Consider the following 16,304-nt stretch of genomic DNA (forward strand, 5'->3'; position numbering starts at 1 on the left):
CAGACCTCTATGTTGTTTTCTTTGGGTGATGAAACATGCACAGAGGAATAAAGCTGTTACTAGAAGTGCCCCCAGTGCTACCCTTTGCAGCTTTCTGTGGTTAATGCGTTAGGCAGAAGATTTAATAGCATGAATAAAACCATAGCAGGTTTCCTTATGCCGCCTTTTAAATCTCACAGTCTAACTGCTTCCTTTCCGCCTTAGTGCATGCAGCTTCATTTTCCGGACAGTTGCCTAATACTCCATTGTGACCAGTTCCCTTTTGGTCATCCCCGGGTTTTGCTATAATGGAAAGAAAACGGTGATAGATGTCCTTGCATCATCTGAACGTAGATTCTTTGGAGAGCCATTGAAGCTTTCAAAATAATGAAACCCAAAACAATGATGGTTGTAATTTCTAACATGCCAGTGCTGTTCTGTGCAGATGTCTGTTTGTGTGCATTTGCCTCATTTATAAGCACAAAGCACTTTTGAGATTCTTTAATCACCTGTTCTGTGCAGATGTCTGTTTGTGTGCATTTGCCTCATTTATAAGCACAAAGCACTTCTGAGATTCTTTAATCACCGTTTTATACCCGGGAAAGCTGAGGCAGAGAGGGGGTGAAGTTAACAGTCGCGCCGGGTGTGTGACCTACGTGGTCTGACCTCTGAGCTTGTGCTCCATCAGGGTCTACACGACTCTGCTCCTGTCCCACCTTGCCTCTTTGAGGGAAGCTATAGGAAGAAGTTGGGGAAGTAGGAAGTGGGGCAGGGAAGTCAGCTCTGATACTGAAGCTGCACAGAAAACAAGCATGTACCCCAAACTAGCTCACTGCGTTCTCAGTTCCTACTGCCCCACTGTGACGGTCTTGGTGTGAGGTTCCTCCCCGAATACCCCATCTGATGTCTCCCTCTGCAGAACCCGAGCAAGCATATCTCGCAGACAGAGGTGATCATCCGCTTCGCCTTCCAGACGTCCATCACCGTGCTGTGCATCGCCTGCCCCTGCTCCTTGGGGCTGGCCACACCCACAGCAGTTATGGTGGGCACAGGGGTGGCTGCCCAGAATGGTGTCCTGATCAAAGGAGGCAAGCCTCTGGAGATGGCACACAAGGTGGGCCCTGTCAGGTTCTGTGTGGGAGCTTGGATCACAGTTTTTACAGAGTCCTTATAAAAATAGTAACTCTTTACTGTTCTTAAGAGGAAAGCCTGGGGGTAAGTGTTGGTGGCCGGAGCAGGAAGCCATGACTGCCTGGGAGTAGTAGCAAAACCAGCAGCAGTTAATGGCTGTACAGTTCGCTGCTTCGTGGACGGTCCTGGACTCCATCTCATGTGGTAGATGGGATTCACAAGAGACTACATCAGGGGGAGGTTAGGTAACCTGCAGCTGTTAGTTAACACAGTTGCCAGCTCACAGGTGCCTGTGACTTGGAAGAGCGACAGTGTCTATTACGACTCTTCACATAGGTCGGTGTAGTGAGATGTGCCTGCAGTCCCAGCTCTCAGGAGGCCGAGGCAGAAGGATCATGAGTTCACGTTTTACCTGAGCTGCCTAGTGAGACCGTATCTAGGAACCCAGAGCCCTCCTTTCGCCCAGCACTCCAGTCTACACTCCTATTTGTTCTCTGCACTGTCTGCTGCACACTTCCTGCAGGCGGGCCCCTCACCAGGCTCTGGCACTTGTCATGGCTCCTAGTTTCCAAGGATCTCACAGCACAGGGGAAGGACAGGTATCCCAAGTACTGAGTATTAGGACTACAACTCCCTAAGGACACTGTACTGGGGCTTGGTCTGTTCAGGGGTCCTCAGGTAGTGCTGGTGCTCGGGGACATTGAGTAAGAGCTAGCCTGCTGACGTGGTAGCTGGGGGGTTGCAGAAGCGAAGTAGTGGGTGGGTGAAGATCACCCGAGGGGACCATGCAGCTGTGTGGATCATACATGAAGTCTGCTGCGTTTCCCTTCACTGTTCTGACCCTGGCACTCGGCCCTAAAGCACCTGGAGACATCGTGCTGAATAAACTAATGAACAACTAGGAGAAAATCTGAGACAGAGAACGTGTTGAGGGAGGGCCTAGTTACAAAAGCTTTGAGAGATCACATAATAGAGTAGGTTGCTCCTTCAAGCCACTAGGCTGCATGCTGGGAAAGTCAGACTGGCTGCGCGGTAAGGGTGGACTAGGGGAGGCAGGGATCTTTGGAGGGAGACGATCAATTAACAGTGTTGAAGGCAGGGGCTACCACTGAGCTTGGGAATCCAACAGTGTTTGTATCTGCTGCTCTTGGATCATGGTCTGCACAGAGCAACCTGCTGCCCTCTACTGGGTCAAAGGAAAAGTACAGTTAGCTGTACAGACTGGCAGTTGTTGTTCAGAGTTAGGAAGGTAGGAATAGTTCCCACCCAAGGCAGGTTGGAAGAAACTCTGCCTTAAGACATGGGAACTGTGAAAGCTGCCTCCATGTTAAGTCCTGACATAAAGTTGTTCTTGCAGATAAAGACTGTTATGTTCGACAAAACTGGCACCATCACCCATGGGGTCCCCAAAGTCATGCGGTTCCTGTTGCTTATGGACACAGCTGCACTGTCCCTCAGGAAGGTTCTGGCTGTGGTGGGTACTGCAGAGGCCAGCAGCGAGCACCCCTTGGGTGTGGCGGTCACCAAATACTGCAAAGAGGTATGAGGGCCTTGGCGTTGCATTGCCGGGCCTTGGCATTGCGTTGCCTTCTCTCTCATCAACCTCATCCTCCACACACTTCCCTGCTGAGCTGCCTCGGAGGAGGTCTTCACTTGTGGTAGACAGGGCTTGTAGTGACTTCTTCATGGCCGTTTGTGGAACGAGATGATAACACTGGACGTAGGACAGAATAAGTGAGATACGACTCCTCTGCCTTCTGAGAACCTAAGTCTGAGGCAGGGGAAGACAGGTACTTCAGTAACTTCTTTATTTGGTGAGGGTGAGAGGACACAAGCATTCACTGGGAGGAGCTAGCACACGTGAGCCGAGAAGCCTGAATTTGGAGAGTTCAGAGAAGCACTGTACCTCTCCTTCTGCCCTAAAACAGTGGAGTGCATTAGGGGACTATACTAATAGTGTCTAAATGGCTTGAGCAAAATTTTATCATTGATATATGGGGTGATGTAGGTACCTTAGAAAAACATCGACAAGGGAGAGGGTGTTTGAGAAATTTTATACTGTGCTTGTCCCTCAGAGGGGTCAACACACTGCTGTTTGACCTCTCCCTGTATGGGTCAGGGGGAAGACTTCCTCTTGCTGGCTGTTCTGATGACTTCCATCATTTCTGATCCCTTCCCTGGGTATCACACACAGGGAATGATATGTCTGGCAGCTCCAGAGTGGCTTTGTCCCACGCCACTTACACATTGTTGTAGTGTAATCACTTTCGACATGGAAACATCTGTGCGGTATGAGGTGATTTGACTTTTCTCTTGGTTCTGCTGCCTGCCCGTGTCATGAGGTATTCACCTAGAGAGGGTTTAGCTCTTTAACCTGGTTCAGGTTGACAACCAACCCTGAGTCTGATGAGAGAACGCTTGCTGAGCTCATCGTGCCTTTCCTTCGCTTTGCCTTTACTTGCCCCTTCCGTCCCTTTTTCTCCTCACTGGCCTCACTCCAGCCTCTGTCCTGCTCTCTTGCCTCCACAGGAACTGGGGACAGAGACCCTTGGACACTGCACAGACTTCCAGGCAGTGCCAGGCTGTGGGATTGGCTGTAAAGTTAGCAACGTGGAAAGCATCCTGTCTCACAGTGATCCGACTGGTCCCCTGAATGGAGTTGGCAACTCTCCCACAGGAAAAGGTATTCCTTGCTTTTGTCCCTCCTGGATCTGGGGGTGGTTGGACCCATCTTGGGTGAAAGCAAAGTCAAGCCAGTCTGTACCAGACCCTCCTGTGTGATTCCCTTCCTGTAGAGATGAAAGGCTCATCGCTGGGCACTCCCTGCCTTGCCTACCCCAGGAATGCCTGCTTTTTCTCTTGCCTGCTTTGGTACATCTAAAGTTTTTATGTATTTTGTTTTTGCAATGGGTTTTGCTGTGTTAGCTTCCAGCCTGTGAACTCGAGTGGCTCTTCCACCCCAGCCTTCCAGGTGGCCGAGACTGTAGGTGTGCACTACTGTCCCTGGCTGACGCCTCCAGGTTCTCATGAGGTGTGCACTACTGTCCCTGGCTGACGCCTCCAGGTTCTCATGAGGTGTGCACTACTGTCCCTGGCTGACGCCTCCAGGTTCTCATGAGGTGTGCACTACTGTCCCTGGCTGACGCCTCCAGGTTCTCATGAGGTGTGCACTACTGTCCCTGGCTGACGCCTCCAGGTTCTCATGAGGTGTGCACTACTGTCCCTGGCTGACGCCTCCAGGTTCTCATGAGGTGTGCACTACTGTCCCTGGCTGACGCCTCCAGGTTCTCATGAGGTGTGCACTACTGTCCCTGGCTGACGCCTCCAGGTTCTCATGAGGTGTGCACTACTGTCCCTGGCTGACGCCTCCAGGTTCTCATGAGGTGTGCACTACTGTCCCTGGCTGACGCCTCCAGGTTCTCATGAGGTGTGCACTACTGTCCCTGGCTGACGCCTCCAGGTTCTCATGAGGTGTGCACTACTGTCCCTGGCTGACGCCTCCAGGTTCTCATGCCTACGGAAGGCTGAGGTAGCGTAGGACTTAGAGTCATAGCGACTCCTTCCCTGGAATGTCATCTTTCTCACTCCACACTGATTTTCCTTCCCGTAGCTCCAGGTGGCAGTGGCACAGAATCTGTTTTTCCTGTCGTTTTCCCAGCTGGGTGCTCTCTGGTGTGACGTGGAGTACTTTCAGAGCTGACAGAAAGCCAGGGAAGCGGAAATGGTCTGCTCACACCAGGGAAAGACATTGCTCAGCGGCAGATGCTGATTTTAGTTTTACTGTTTTTTTTTGTTTGTTTGTTTGTTTTTTAAAAAGTTTTTTAGATTGATTTATTATTTATCTATCTATCTGCATGTATGCTGCAGGCCAGAAGAGGGCACCAGATCTCATTACAGATCTGGTATGTGAGCTATTATGTGCTTGCTGAACTTAAGACCTCTGGAAGAACAGTCAGTGCTCTTAACCTCTCTGTGCCATCTCTCCTTGATTTTGTCTAAGGCAAGGTCAAACTGTGTAACCCAGACTGGTCTTGAACTTCTGGGGTTCTGTCTCACCTTCTGAGTGCTGGGATTGCAGGCATGCGGCACTGCCTTCATCCTACCTTGTCTGTCTGTCAGTCTGTCTGCCTGCCTTCCTAACTTCCTTCTTTTATTCCTGTGTGTATATGGTGTATGCACAAGTGTGTACATCTGTGTGTGGTGATGGTAGGACTTGCTTATGTGTGTGTATACAGAGGAAGGCGGGGGGGGGGGGGGCTAGGTGTCCTTCTCTACTATTCTCCACTTTTAGCCCTTGAAGGGTCTCTTGCTGAATCTAGAGCTTCCTGTTGTGGGCTCGGCTGGCAGGAGCTCCCTGTTGTGGGCTTGGCTGGCAGGAGCTCCCTGTTGTGGGCTAGGCTAGCAGGCCAGTGTTCTTCCTGTCTGATCCCTTCCCTGGTGCTGGGGTTCCATGGGCCAGGCTTTGATGTGAGTGCTGGGGATCAAAACTCAGGTTCCCAAGCTTGCATAGGAAGCACATTTAAGCACTGAGCCATCTCCCTTGCCTGCCCCCCCAATATTCCCCAGATTACATTAAACTGGTAGCAAATGCTAGAATGCTCCCCAAAATAAATACTTATTTAGGCGATGTTATTAGATGCCATCCATGTGCTGCTTTTTAATAGTTTCAATCCCTAAGGCGACTTTTCTAATTAGAGCATCCAGAAGCTGGGTAGTGTCTCATCGGGGTCATATACTGCCAGAAGGTGGCAGATAAAAAGTCACTTGTGCTTTCTGGAGCCGTGGTTTTAGAGCCTGTCATAGAGGCTGGGTGTGCTGTATGCCTTCAGTCACAGGACTTGGGAGATGGGGCAGGAGTACCAGGAATATAAAACCAACCTAGGCTACATTGTTATGGAAGATCCCAGCCAGCAAGAATCAAGCATGCACTTAAAGAGACAGAAGAAACTATTTATTTGTGGCCAGAAACCCAAGGTAATGCTTTGGAAAGGTCCAGCCCTGCTTGTGCACATTCTTATAGCTTTGATGAGTCGGGTAATTAGTGGGTGGTCTTTGAGCTCCATGCCCACCAAAGGAATTTCTGTCACCAGCATGTTTGTAGAAATAGAATGAGCATCTCTGCAGATCGGTGTTTTGCAGGCAGTGATAGAAGTATGCAAGCGTTTGGAAGCAGCAACAAAAGATTTCCTTTCTTAGCACGTAGGACCTACAGTGAGTCACTGCTTTAGGCAGTCTCTGTGTATTTCTGTCTTTCAAAGACGAGGGGAAGGGGCCTGATTGTGCGGGAAAAAATCAGGGGACTCTAGGTGAGACTTTATCCCATTCTGCTTCTTTCTACACAATCATGGTTTCGAGGCCAGCATTTCCATTAGCTTGTCATGACATGGAGCAGTAATTTGATTTTGTTAAATTAATATATAAGAGCAGTGTGTGTGTGTGTGTGTGTGTGTGTGTGTGTGTCCCCTTCTCAGTGTAAGACTCTATCTCATAGTATGTATATGTACCATAGAAACAGACTTACCTGATTTTTGTGGATTCACTTTGGGATTATTTTGCCAGAAAATAATCTAGTCAACACATTCTTTGGTCTGACCTAAAATGCCATCCTCTGACCCCTATTAAAAAGGCATCAGGACCTGGAGAGATGTCTCAGCTGTTTAGAACACATGCTTTTCTTGCAGATGATCCAGGTCCTGTTCCAATTCTCACATGGGGGCTCACAACCATCTGTAACTCCAGTTCCAAGGGACCCGAAACCCTCTGACCTCCGTGAGCATCAGGCATGCATGTGGTGCGCATACATACATGCAGGCAAAATACTCTTTCTCATACATTAAATAAGTACCTCTAGTGGCATGCAAGCACATTACATGATGTTTAACATGCTGACAGCATTTTCACACATGCAGAAGGCATGAAACACTGCATTTAATTCACGTTAGTGTTCTGTACTGCGTATCTTTCTGGTCATTCAAGGGGAGTGTCACAGGAGCTTGTAGTCTCTGCCCGGGTTTTACTTCCTTCCCTGTGAAGCTGACCTTTCCAGGAGTAACCATTCTCTTTTGAATAGCTTCAGGCCCGCAGACCTTCTCGGTGCTGATTGGAAACCGGGAATGGATGAAGCGCAATGGTTTGACCATCTCCAGCGAGATCAGTGACACCATGACAGACCATGAGATGAAAGGACAGACAGCCATCCTGGTGGCTATTGATGGTAATCTCTGCCTGAGCCTAGAACACAGTTCACCCTTCCCAGCTCTGCGGGAGGCGCCTCTGTCTTCCCCTTCCCCTCCTTTCCATTCTTTTTCTTCTTGCCCCACTTCTCTCCTCTTCCTTTTGCTTGTCATGGTTTTTCTCTCTTTTTTCTTATCTTGAAAGTCTCCTTTCTGTTACTCTGCTGTGTTTTCCAGGCTCTCTTGCTCTTTTCACTTGCTTACTTCTCTTGAGGCCCCCTCTTTTATAAAATGATTTCTTTCAGTTTTGAGATTATAATGTAATTACATCGTCTTCCCTTCCCTTTCCTCTCTCTAAACTCTGCAATATACATCTCCTTGCTCTCCGTCAAAATCATGGCCTCCTTTTCATTAATTGTTGACATAGCTGTATGTACTGGCTGGATTTTTGTGTCGTCACAGAGGAAGGAGCCTCAGATGAGGAAATGCCTTTATGAGATGCAGCTGTAAGGCATTTTCTTAATTAATGATCAACTGGGGAGGGTTGTTAGCAGAGGTGGTGCCATCCCTGGGGTGTTGGTTCTGAGTTCTATAAGAATCAGGCTGAGCAAGCCATGGGAAGTAAGCCAGGAAGCAGCACCCTCCATGGCCTCTGCATCAGCTCCTGCCTCCAGGTTCCAGTCCTGCTTGAGTTCTTGTCCTGACTTACCCCAGCGATGGACTGTGATCTGTATAAGTCAAAGAATCTCTTTCCTCCTCAACTTGCGTTTTTGGTCATGGTGTTTCATCGCAGCAATAGAAACCCCGACTAAGACAGCGTAAATGTATATATGTGTATATTTCCAAATATGTAAGTATAGCCAGCTCAGTCTGTACGATGTTTCTTTTGTGTATGTTTCCAGGGCTAATTGTTTGGTATCTCTTCCCTGGGAAGACTGTTTCTCCCACTCGTCAAAGAGTTGAGGCTTTCCTTTGTCATATCTCCATCTTGATTCAGTGCCTAGAATTCAGTGCCTTGATTCTGCTCCTAGAAGTCTAAATTGCTTCTTGTCATCTTTGCTTCTGTCTAAGGTGACAATTCAGTCACCTGTCTCGCTCATCACTACAGACAAAACAGAAATCAGAGGCCTCCCTGCAGAAGCCTTAGTGGATGGAGGCCCCTGCAGCTTCCCCCGTCCAACCCATGGGTGAGCACAGTGTCTCATGACTGTAGGTGTCTTAGTACTCAGGGTATGCCAGACTGTATGCCGGAGAGATCAGAGCCTACGATTTGTTCGCTCTGGTGTTCGTTATTAGAACTAAAACTGGGTTTGAACAAAAAATAGTTTACAACCCTGTATTTTGAATGCTCCAGTCAGATGTGCCTTCCTGCCTTATTTCTACCCCCCCCCCCCCATAATCCTTGGGCTCTGCAAGTTCTTCCGACAGAACTGGGCTAAGGAGAGGCTCTGTGCCCGGGTGTGTTCCTCTTACTGTGTCACATCGCAGCCTGGCGCTCTAGGAGAAAGCATACTGTACAAACATGTTTTCTGTAGGAAGAGACAACAAAGGACAGCTTTCCTAGGCTAGCTGTCCATCACTGCAAGCAGCGTTTGTATAGTTCTCATATTTCAGTAAGCAAACATACACTAGGTTCTGCTTTTTAGTTTTAATTTGCATTTGTTTTCATGATGTCTGAGGATGTCAACATTTAAATGAATATTTCAGCCATTTGTATTTCATATTTTGAGAATTTTCTGTTTAGCTCCCCGCTCATATATATAGATAGATATACATATATCTATCTATATACACACATACATACATATACATTGTTTTTATTGGCTATATATTTTACTCTGCTCTCCTCCCTTCCTCTCCCCTCCCCTTCTACCCTCTTCCATGGTCCCCATGCTCCCAATTTACTCAGGAGATCTTGTCTTTTTCTACTCCCATGTGGATTAGATCCATGTAAGTCTCTCTTACGGTTCTCTTCATTGTCTAGGTTCTCTGGGATTGTGAATTGTAGGCTCATTTATTTTTTAGTTTTTTGCTTTATGTCTAAATGCCATACATATGATATTTGTGTTTCTAGTCCGGGTTACCTCACTCGATATGATGTTTTCTAGATCCATCCATTTGCCTCCAAATTTCAAGATGTCATTTTTTTTCTGCTCTGTAGTACTTCATTGATACACTAGGTTCTTATTATGTAAAATGTTCTTGGCAAAGTAATATATGTTCCTAGTGGAAACTGTGGACAATCTGCAGGGCTTTGGAGAAGGATGTGAGGTTGTCCCCGCTCCCACCCCTTCAGGAGCCGCTGTGTACTCTTTGCCATCATTTTCAGGACTAAAAAAACAAATCAACAGAACCCAGACACATATGAGGTACTGGGGGGATCATTTCCTGTGGATGCGTTGTATGAAGAGAGCCATCATTGCAAGCCCTGGCATCACGTTTGCGCAGAGCTGCCTGGTCCGCTGTTGCTGATTGCGGATGCTTTGTTTCAGGTGCGCTTTGCGGCATGATTGCCATCGCAGACGCCGTTAAGCCGGAGGCTGCCCTGGCTATCTACACACTGAAAAGCATGGGCGTGGATGTGGCCCTAATCACAGGGGACAACCGCAAGACAGCCAGAGCCATTGCCACTCAGGTATGACAGTGACCAGACATTCTCTGTCCTTGAAAGTTATAAACATGTCCACTCACGCAAAATAGATAAGTAAGTAAAATAAAAAAATGAAAGTAATCTAAGCACCTGGTGTAAAAGCACGCTGAGGCAGAGGCAGGTGGACCTCTGTGAGTTTGAGTCCTCCCTGATCTATGGGGCAAGTTTTAGGCAGTCACAGCTACGTAGAGACCCCGTCTCCAAACCAAACCAAAATAAACAAACAATAAGAACAAAACCTATCATTTAAGCATCCTATTATGGGAGTGTTTTTTTGTTTGTTTGTTTGTTTGTTTTTTGTTTTGGTTCAACCTACTCTGGACTGAGGCTTGGGGCACAAGGATGTGTCACTGAATGGCTCTCCATAAACCGTGGCTCTAGTGTGAATGCCTGAACATTGTACTTCCACCCCCACACACCCTACTCCAGCCAGCCAGACATATACAAAGCCACAAGAATGTCGTTGCTGCCAAGGATCTCTGCTTCTGGTCACCTCTCACCTACAGTAGGCATTGATTTCCTTCCTTTCAGGTTGGCATCAACAAAGTCTTTGCTGAGGTACTGCCTTCTCACAAGGTGGCCAAGGTCCAGGAACTCCAGAACGAAGGGCAGAAAGTAGCCATGGTGGGAGATGGCGTGAACGACTCCCCAGCCTTGGCCCAGGCTGACGTGGGGATTGCTATTGGGACTGGCACAGATGTCGCCATCGAAGCAGCAGACGTGGTTCTTATCAGAGTGAGCTCGGCTGTGTCCAGGTCCTAGGAGGGGCTGGGGTTGGCATGAGTTCATTATTCAAGCGTGCTCCTCTCCTGTAGAATGACTTACTGGATGTGGTGGCCAGTATTCATCTTTCCAAGAGGACTGTCCGGCGGATCCGTGTCAATCTGGTGCTGGCATTGATTTATAACATGGTTGGAATACCTATTGCCGCAGGTAGGTAGGGGCGGCTCTAGCTCTTACATCACCTTTGGTCTTTCTGCTAAGTTCATGATGAACTCTTGAGTCATCCTTCCCTTGGGCTGGCTGGCCAGACACGGTATGGAAAGTCCTGAGGGGGCCTCACAGCTTCCTTCCCTCTGGCCCTCAATAGACCGCTGATTAAGAGGCTTGGCCATTCCTTTAAGGTGACCCTAATCTCTGGAGCTTTATTAAGACAAGTGGACTGAGTAATAAGCATTGTGGAGTGTTTTGAGGTACCTGCGATGCCAGACACACAGCCTATTGTCTCAGAGCCTGTCTTTAAAGTGAATCCTGCCCAGACTCTCCTGTCTAACTCCTACTAATGACCTGGAGAGAAAAAGTATTTCTGCTTTGAAACTGCCCTTCCTCCCCTCCTACTCCCCGCACAAAAAATGAGGACCCAGGCAAGGGACCATTCCAGACACTTCTGCAAGGCTTTGTAGGCTGAAAGGACCTGAAGGTTAATTTTTTTGTTACATTTTATTTGTGTGTATGCGTGTGTGCGTGTGCGCGCGTGCATGTGTGCATGTGTGCACACACGTGTGTGCACGTGGGTATTGATTAAGGTGAGAGGATTCTGAGCCAGAATCAGTTCTCGCATTCCATTATGTGGTCCTCGGAATGATCTCAGGCCATTAGGGCTGTCAGTAAGTTCCTTCACCCACTAAGCCATCTTGTTAGCCCCTGGCCAGAAGTTCTTAAGCACAGCTTTTCTGCCAGTTTCTCTTTTGTGTACAAGTGGCTATTGGTGACTTCCATAGTAGAAATTATCCAGTCTGCCTCAGCCTCCTGGACCTTGAAGTCAGACAAGGAAGGGTCTTTCTATCTCCAGAGCCAGCTCAGGAATTTCATTTCAGTCCCTTCTTAGACTCCTGCAGGGGGATGTCTGGGACCTGGCTTTTGACCCTCCCAACAGAACAGATCGTTATCTTTGTAGACAGGGACTATGACCATCCATAGTGCTCGTCCCTTGTGGCTCCCAACCCCTGAGCTGGGTGGTGCTACCAATTCATAGATCTAATCAGGATAGGCAAGAGAGACCCACCTTCCCTTCGCAGCACCTCTGCTAGCTTTGGAAGATGGTCTGACCTCGGAAGCTGGTGGGCGCAGTTATCTCAGTTCCCCGAGGAGGGCTCTCCGTGTTCCCTGGCAGTCAGGTGACGCTTGCCCTTTTCCTGGCAGGTGTCTTCATGCCCATTGGCATTGTCCTGCAGCCGTGGATGGGCTCAGCGGCCATGGCGGCCTCTTCTGTGTCTGTGGTGCTCTCCTCTCTCCAGCTCAAGTGGTGAGTCCTGGCCCGGAGAGCTGCTGGAGTCCCGCAGGCTCCGCTCTATGCGCTCCCAGCGGGCGGGGGCACACAGCCTGCTTCCTTGTTCTCATTCCCCGTTATTTATCCGGGAAAACCACAAAGGACCTGAGTGGGTTTCTGCAGTGGCTTTTCAGCACCCTGGACAAGAAACTGACCACTTGCCCCTTGTCATAGGCTGGGCGTTTCTCATACGCTCAGGAGCTGTTTGTATGAACACATGTCAGCACACGATCCCCGTGTGTCACCAGTTCTCCTTAACAGAGATGTTCACGGACTGGGGTACCACTCACTAGCAGAGCACCTGTCTAGCAAGTGCAGAACCCTGGGTTCAGTCCCTAACACTGCCAGAAAAGTAAGACATTGATTTCCTGATTCATGCATTCGTTGAACGAAAGTGAATGGCAGCCTACTATGCGGGGTTGTGACATAGAAAGTTTCTGGATCAGATGAATTTGAACCATGGGAATTCAGGGTCTTTTTCCTTCAAGGCCCATGAAATTTTGTTACACGTGTTACTGAAAAATGTTGATTTCACCCACAAAAAAGAGCCTTGTGTCCAGAGTGATTCAAGTACTCTCGGATTCTTGCCTTCCAGCTACAGAAAGCCCGACGTGGAGAGATACGAGGCGCAGGCCCATGGCCGCATGAAGCCTCTGAGTGCATCCCAGGTCAGCGTGCACGTTGGCATGGATGACCGACGGCGGGATTCCCCTAAGGCCACGTCGTGGGACCAGGTCAGCTATGTGAGCCAAGTGTCTCTGTCCTCCTTGACATCAGACAGACTGTCTCGTCATGGTGGCACAGCAGATGACGCTGGGGACAAATGGTCCCTGCTTCTGAGTGACAGGGATGAAGAGCAGTGCATCTGAGAGCTCAGGTGGCAGCCCTGGGCGGGCCAAGGTGCTCCTTCTAGGTGAGCCTGCCTCCGCTCAATCTGGTTGAGCCGGCAGGGGTAGCCCCAACAAGCAGCAGTGGTGGGGGGGGGTGAAGCTCATCACGAGCCCCGACCATCCTGCTAGCCTTCCCAAAGTGTGTGGGAACTTAACCTGGTGTATCTGCAGACACCGGGTAGGACTGCTCTCTCCAAATCCTGCTTGGATTCTAGTATAGGAGAGAAAGCCAGCACTCCTCAGAGCTCCGCCTCCTATATTTGTATGGCTGGCAGTGAAATGGGGAACCCTCAGTACCAAAAGCCTAGCCAAGCGCCCATCCAGAGCTTTTCCATACTAAGAGCTCCCAGAAAGCTTGGCGTTACATAGCACACATGGGCCATGCATCCCTCACATGTGCCTGCTGCTTTCTGCCTTGTGTAGCTGGCATCTTGATACCAGGATGTGCTTGCCCCTCTGTCTTGGATTAGATGCTCTGGCTCTTGCATTTTCTGCCTAAATGTGACTCCCCGATTTACACCCCAACCCAAAAGCTTCCCTGCATCCCTCTTTACTCTGAGGAGAGATTTCTGTTCTGCTTAGAGCCAGTTCTGCAGATTCATACATGCTGCTCCCAAACAGCTGGAGGGAAGCCAGAGTCCATTTTCCTGTGGGATCCAGGTCCTCGTCACCCAGGGCATCCTATATGGCCCTGCTGTGACCTGTGGTGCTTAAAGCAGTGTCTCTTGGTGGGCGTAAGCATAAGGGAACCTAGTGGGGTCCCGTGGAGTTTGTCACAAATGCCTACTGTGTGTGCCTAGAGAGAACTGTTCCATCAGAAGAGAGGGTCCTGAGAGAGCTGTCCGCTGCTGAGGGACATTTAATAGAGGGACATGCACAGCTCCCCAGTAAAATGGCTTTTGTCATTAGTGACTGTGATCAGGTATCATCAGAAGGTCCTGCTTAACTGAGCTACTGGACTACCTGGAACAGATTGGCAGAATCAGATTCCTCTCATTTGTGACACACACAAAAAATATTGCCTTTATTGAATGTCACTTATTGCCAGGGGCAGTTAGTACTTTTTGCAGATTAATTGTCTCTTTCCCCCCAAAAGTAGCTCAGTAGCTGTTGTCTACATTTTAAAAACAAGGAAACGGATTCAGAGGAGCTCAGTGTCTCCCTAGGAACTCACAGCCAGTGTGCGGTTCTGTTGGCCCTGAAGGTCGTCTTAAATATCACTATGCTTGGTGAGAGTAAACTGGACAAAGGTCCTTGTCTCTGGAGGACGTGTGTTAGTTGTATGAACTTAGAGCGCAGCTGGTCACGAGGTTACTAACCTTCACTTTGGATGGTTAGTTTTAGTTTTGCATATGTGTTTTTGTGGAGTTTTTTTCCTCTCAAGTCCCAAGTTCCGGAATTTGTTGTGCTTTTTGTTTTGAACCCCTCCACACCGCCCACCAGAACTCTTCCCACTGTTTCCACCCGTTCAATCTACAGCTTTGTTTTGGAATTTTTCTTGCTTTAAGGTAATCATTTTCTAAAGACTCTAATTGTGTTGATTTTTTTTACACCTGAGAACAGAAGCATCATGTTCACATGTAGACATGAAAATATTTATGTAATTGTACAAATAAATAACTTTTTAGATGTTCAAAGAGTCTGGAATCATTTCTGACTAGAGAACCGTTCTCTCTTCAAAGCTTCCCATGCAGTGTGAGGGTAAAGTTGCATGCTCTCTTACGGGAGACGCCGTGGCTGCTCTGTCTGCATGAGAACCTGTGAGGGCTCCTTTGGAGGACAGAGACAGAGAAGAATAGGATTCTACCAGTGGAGGCACGAGGTGGTGGGGACCCAATATTGCCTTGCCCTGGCAGAGTGACATGCAGGACTGCTGAGAGGCCTTTGTTGAAGTCATGCCCCAATGGGTTGACTCGTGGACTTTGGCTCCCTCCTGAAAAACATATAGTGATCAGCGAGGATGTACTTTGGGATCCTTGCCTTGAGAGAGTGGGATAGAAGACAGTGAAAAAAAAACCCAAGACCGGGGGGCTTCTGTTGGGGAAGCAAAGTTCTGCTTGGGGTACCCTAATGATACAATTTGTCACCCGACCTGGCCACCACGGGGAGTGCAAAGAGTATCAGCAGAGATACGCTGTTGACACAATCCTTTACGAAAGGTCCAGGCCTTCCTCTCAGGGCCAGCATTCGCCTCTTGTGCTGCATCAGGACCACTAACTAGAGGCTGGTCCTTGGGTGTCCCAGATGCTGTGCACTGCTTGATCTCTAGTGCACCCTAGAGGACTTCTCAGTCTAGGCATGGGGCTTCCCTGCACCATCCTGAAAGAACATTCTTGCTCATTTTAGGGAGGATTTAGCAAGCTTCCAAAGGAGGTAAGCAATCAGTTTTCCTACCCACTTACGATGCCTATGAACCACAACAACGACCAGCATGGTGTAACCTTAAGGGTGCTATAATGCCAGGTGTACCTTGGTAGTAACCATCTCCTATTTTATTGGACTCGAGACCCACTCAATAGATATGCCTTATAAGGGAAACCTAGCTAACCACTCAGGGCTAATGAAGTCATGGATCTTGAAGGAGAACATATAGCCACCACTGTACTAAACCAGCACAATCCCTAACTACAGTCTTACTATTTGCCTTTAGGCCCACAGACTTGTGTAGTCTTGACCTCTCATCAAGGGCATTTCCCTTTGTAGCAGAGACCTTTACAGAAAACCACAGCCAACAAAGACAAAGAGTTCTGGACCCCAGTCCCAATGGATCTATTTACAAAACAACTCGTGCACTTAAGGCTCTGGGATCGTTGCAGAAGCTGGGGTGGAAAGATGAAGAGCCAGAGGAGCAGGGGATTTTCTGAGATGGTGCCTCTTGTGATCTCAGAAGCTATATCCATAAAGTTCTTCCAATATGAATGCCCAAACTTGACAGCAATATGACATGCTATAGTTGATGAGGAGAGGCCTCAGAGAACCATGGGTAACTAAGGATGGCTGAGAGTGGGAGAGTCTTCTCCAGGGAAGTGACCAATTGGTTATCCAATACCAAATGGCCAACCTTGAAAACATATGTACAAGTAATATTATACAGAATGAGCCAGTTTTATTTAGAATATATGCATATGCAAATGTAACAACCATTAATGAAATAAGAGACCATGAATTTGAAAGAGTGCAAGGCAAGGTGTGTGTGTGGGGGGTATATGTGG

At 48.4% G+C, this 16,304-nt stretch overlaps 1 protein-coding gene across 2 annotated transcripts in view; it reads left to right on the plus strand.

Moving 5' to 3' along the window:
* The window catches only part of Atp7b (ATPase copper transporting beta), a 70,357-nt gene extending 56,065 nt beyond the window's left edge, over positions 1-14,292 (plus strand). For both annotated transcript variants that reach the window (XM_038328823.2, XM_038328822.1), the window contains exons 13-21: positions 899-1,093; positions 2,468-2,650; positions 3,640-3,793; positions 7,181-7,324; positions 9,776-9,918; positions 10,465-10,668; positions 10,749-10,866; positions 12,076-12,178; positions 12,798-14,292. In XM_038328823.2, coding sequence (XP_038184751.1) covers positions 899-1,093; positions 2,468-2,650; positions 3,640-3,793; positions 7,181-7,324; positions 9,776-9,918; positions 10,465-10,668; positions 10,749-10,866; positions 12,076-12,178; positions 12,798-13,071 — 1,518 coding nt within the window. In that variant the 3' untranslated portion in view covers positions 13,072-14,292. The remainder of the gene's footprint in view (positions 1-898; positions 1,094-2,467; positions 2,651-3,639; positions 3,794-7,180; positions 7,325-9,775; positions 9,919-10,464; positions 10,669-10,748; positions 10,867-12,075; positions 12,179-12,797) is intronic.
* Positions 14,293-16,304: the final 2,012 nt, after the last annotated feature.

This window comes from Arvicola amphibius, chromosome 4, assembly GCF_903992535.2.
Source record: "Arvicola amphibius chromosome 4, mArvAmp1.2, whole genome shotgun sequence".
Lineage (NCBI taxonomy): Eukaryota > Metazoa > Chordata > Mammalia > Rodentia > Cricetidae > Arvicola > Arvicola amphibius.